Below are 4,304 nucleotides of genomic sequence, written 5' to 3'. Positions count from 1 at the left end.
ATCTCCTACCGTAAATATATCAAAACTTAATGTTTGATTAGTAACATGCATTGCTAAGAACTTAATTTGAACAACTTTAAAGATGATTTTCTCAATATTTAGATTTTTTTGCACCCTCAGATTCCAGATTTTCAAATAGTTGTATCTCAGCCAAATATTGTGCGATCCTAACAAACCATACATCAATGGAAAGATTATAATTCAGCTTTCAGCTGATGCATACATCTCAATTTCACAAAATTTACACTTGTGACTGGTTTTGTGCTCCAGGGTCACAAATGGTCCTGAAAAAAAGTCACACTTGTACTTTTCACAATAAAAAATGACCACACTGGAAACAAATACCATCTAGTGGAAACATTTGGTACTGCGCTCAAACAAAATCTTACTGAAAGCTCATTTTTTGTGATATCAAACAATACATTTGTTTTAAACACGTTTTGGGAAGTTATTTCATACAAAATTTGAAAAACAGTATTTTTCATAACAATAAACTTCTGAGACTTTTTTTATTTAAATTTTTTCTGGTCAATAGGCAATAAATTGATAATAACTACTGTAGAAATATTACGTAGTGCCATAAAACCCCCTACAAATACAAAATATTAAATAAAAAAAACATTATTAAACTAAAAAACACTGTATATTAATTTTATTGTAATCAATAAACTGGTTGTTTTTGTCCGCCGCGCGAGCATGCTGTACCTCCTCCAGAAGCGCGTGAGCTTTAGCCGGCGGCAGCAGCCTCAGTCCAGCCGTGGCTCTGAACAGCACCGGCGTTCTCTTCCACTCCACCGGAGGAACCGTCTTCTTCGCCACACGCAGCAGCTGACGCACCGTATGACCGGCCTGAGAGCAGAAACATCACTGACTGCACAAACGCACGCTTACAGCACGTCTGCAGATCACTCATAAGCCCCTAATAACTCACAATCTCCGGGATGTCTGCGAACGCAGAGAGACCAGGCTTCATCGAGTGGAATATCTCATTATCCAGCACCGGCAGTCCGTCTGAGGACAGAACAACAGACGTCAGAAAACAGTCTAGTGATTCTCATTACTGGAACTATTACTGTAACATATTTTATTTAAATCAGCATCAATTTGCAGGACAATAAACACTTTTATGTGTGAGTGTGTATATATATATATATATATATATATATACACACATAAGGTATATATACATATACATATATATACCTAGATACATACATACATATATATATATATATATACTGTATATGCAGTAGTCAACATTTGAAGTGGATCAAAAAATGTTCATCAAAGACAAGAACAGGTATTGCTTTTGTTTTACAACTTTGATGAAAGGTTTTGATCCACTTCAAATGTTGACTGCTATATAATACGATAAATATCTTATTAAAGTCATTAGAATCAGATTATTTTGCATTACAGTAATGCAATTTAGAGAGAACATGTGGATGTAAAAATCTTAAAAACGTAATTTTATTTATAGGAAAATAACTTGATATTTTTTCTTTGGATTATAATTAATGCAGTACATTTTTTTGATTTATCTACATAAAAATGCTATCTACATAATCTACATCTACATAAATTGCAGTTCAACAAATACTACTAGTAGTAGTAGTATATATTTATTTAATGCCATGTCAGCATCTTAGGCTATTTTCAATAAAACAAATACAATAAAAACCAGCAAACAAACAAACTCTTCATTTTTTATATTAACATATGATAAAAATTCTACAACTTTTTCTGGCAAAATTACACTAAATAACTCTTTAAGTGAGTTCACTTCAGAAAAGAGTTTTCTGCATACATTAAAAGCGGGACAGTCCAACAAATACTACTATGATGTATAAATATTTTTCAATTTAAAAACTAATAATTTTCACATTGAAGTCATTAGAATCAGATTATTTTTCATTACAGTAAACAGATTTAGAGAGAAATGTGCCTAATTATCACAAAAATATTTATGCTCCTAAAAAGGCTCAATAATTAGGCTGTAATTAGAGAAATATATTTTTGACTTAAATCAGCACAGATTTGCCATAACATAAATACAGCAATGACGTATAAGTATTTTACAAATTAAATAAAAAATTATTCTCACATTAAAGTCATTTAAATCAGATTATTTTGCATTACAGTAACAAGATTTACAGAGAAAGTGTGTTACATTTCTATAAATATATTTTAGAAATAATTCCTAAACAGGCTTAATTTTATTTATGTTAAAATAATATATTAGTTTTCTTTTATTTTGATATATAATATTGTTATATTTTGAATTAGTTTCATTTTTTAATTTTCCAATTTCATTTTAATTTTAATAATTTTGTTGTGTTTTGTCACTTTTTTAAAAATTAACTCTATATAGTTTTTTATTTAATTTGTATTTCAGCTTTAGTTATAGATATTTTAGTGCATCATATTAAAGCAAATAAGAAGAAATGTTTCCTTGTCAATTAGTTGAAATAAAATAAAATAAATGCTTTTAATATTTTATTTCAGTTAACAAAGATATTTGAACGGTTTTAATTAAATACAATAACCCTGCAGTGTTTTAGTTAGTTATGAATACATCAGGTTTATTTCTGAAGTTACTACATAACTACAAATCTGGCTTTCACTGTATGACTGGTTATATTTCAGTGGGTTCAGACCATGTGATGGGTTTCAATCCCTCAATGCCCTGCTGTCTATGTAGTGCGGGACAGCTCTCACCCGGCTCTTTCTGGATGAAGGTGTAGACGTGGATGCGTGTGCCGGTGCTGCCCGCGTCAAACATGATGCTGTAGAAGATCCTGCTGGCGTTGGCCGGGCGACTGAGGGACGGCAGAGCGTTTCCAAACCTCTCGGAGAAATCCACAGCATTCAGACCATTCCTCTGAGAGGAAGACGCCGCTGCGAGAAGCGTCCAGACGGCCAGAAGATACCAAACCCTGAGCGACGCAGACATCCTTAGACTGAAGACAGAGCAGAGCAGACGCGGTTTATATACCACAGACACTCCCAGCAACCAGCCATATCAGCAAAACATCATCATTAGCCCTCAAGCATCCTTCGGGACTAATTTGGGCAAAAATATTATCATTATTTTAAATAGTTTCCTTAATGTGAGCGGTACAAAACTTGGCTGCTATTCCTAAATTTGCCATTTGAACACACACACATACACACACATATACACACACACACACACAAAACTGACTCGATTCAACAAAGTTAGGTGGTTGAAAAAACTCCTTAATTTGTCCTTCATGGACAAAAGTGGGCACCCATTGGAAATGAATGGGAAATACTCAAATTGAGAGTATCAACACTATACACACTCTCACGCACGCGCACACTCACACACTATACACACTCTCACGCACGCACGCGCACACTCACTCACTCAAACAAACAAACACACACTCACTCACACACTATACATTACACACACACTATACACACTCTCACGCGCACACACACACACACACAAATACACACACAAACAAACAAACACACACTCAAACAAACACACACACACACACTTCAAAGTCCTACTGTCAGATTTGTTGATGCTTCCAAACAATAAATGTCTGGATTCTGTTTTTTAAGAAATAAATGATTACTCTGTCTCCTACTTTGTCTTTTCCTTAGAGCATGGTCAGATTTTTACAGTTTTAACTTGTGATAAACGTAAGAGGTTAAGTTCGTTACAACAATGGTTTTAGATGTCAGCCTATATGCAGCCATATAGGGGCTATTGATATTTTTTATTTTATTATGCCATCATATTTCACCAACATTTTACGTTTTGGCTGTCTGAACTTACTGATTTTTTATCTTTATTTTTTTTACTTAAGTAAAAGAAATATTAAATATAACATAAAAATAAGCATATTTTACATAAAATATGGTACTCTTAGAGGTAAATAAATAAATAAAAACACCATAAAAATTGCATAAATTTATGTTTTTATTTTATCGAAGATAGTGATATGACATCTATTTTTAAAAAAACTAGGATTAGACCTTCGTGCCCAAATTTGTCCAAGAAGGACAGATTAAGGGCTGCTATACGAAGGATGCTTGAGGGTTAAACAATTATACCAGTTATTGGTTAACATCTTTCATCTCCAAATATGACATTGCCCTTGAGGAGCACTTCGCATATGATCTGTCAGCAAATCAGCAGTTTTTTTGTCTGATGAAGCCTCAAGTGCAGGACTGAACATGTGCATAAACAATATCAAGCCGCTGCTGAAGCATGGAGTGATCACACAAACACACACACACACACACACACACACAGACACAGACAC

General features: G+C 33.6%; 1 protein-coding gene across 1 annotated transcript in view; it reads right to left on the bottom strand.

Moving 5' to 3' along the window:
* LOC107576405 (ectonucleoside triphosphate diphosphohydrolase 5-like) overlaps positions 1-4,304 on the bottom strand; it is an 11,166-nt gene that overhangs the window by 3,209 nt on the left and 3,653 nt on the right. Inside the window, exons 2-4 of the mRNA XM_016262588.1 lie at positions 2,719-2,960; positions 932-1,011; positions 697-849 (exon numbers count right to left, since the gene is read on the bottom strand). Coding sequence (XP_016118074.1) covers positions 697-849; positions 932-1,011; positions 2,719-2,953 — 468 coding nt within the window. The 5' untranslated portion in view covers positions 2,954-2,960. The remainder of the gene's footprint in view (positions 1-696; positions 850-931; positions 1,012-2,718; positions 2,961-4,304) is intronic.

Source organism: Sinocyclocheilus grahami, unplaced genomic scaffold (assembly GCF_001515645.1).
Source record: "Sinocyclocheilus grahami isolate Dianchi unplaced genomic scaffold, SAMN03320097.WGS_v1.1 scaffold3634.1, whole genome shotgun sequence".
In the NCBI taxonomy this organism is placed as follows: domain Eukaryota; kingdom Metazoa; phylum Chordata; class Actinopteri; order Cypriniformes; family Cyprinidae; genus Sinocyclocheilus; species Sinocyclocheilus grahami.
Note: the sequence above shows the minus strand (reverse complement) of the source record. Positions and strands in the feature narration are given on the sequence as shown.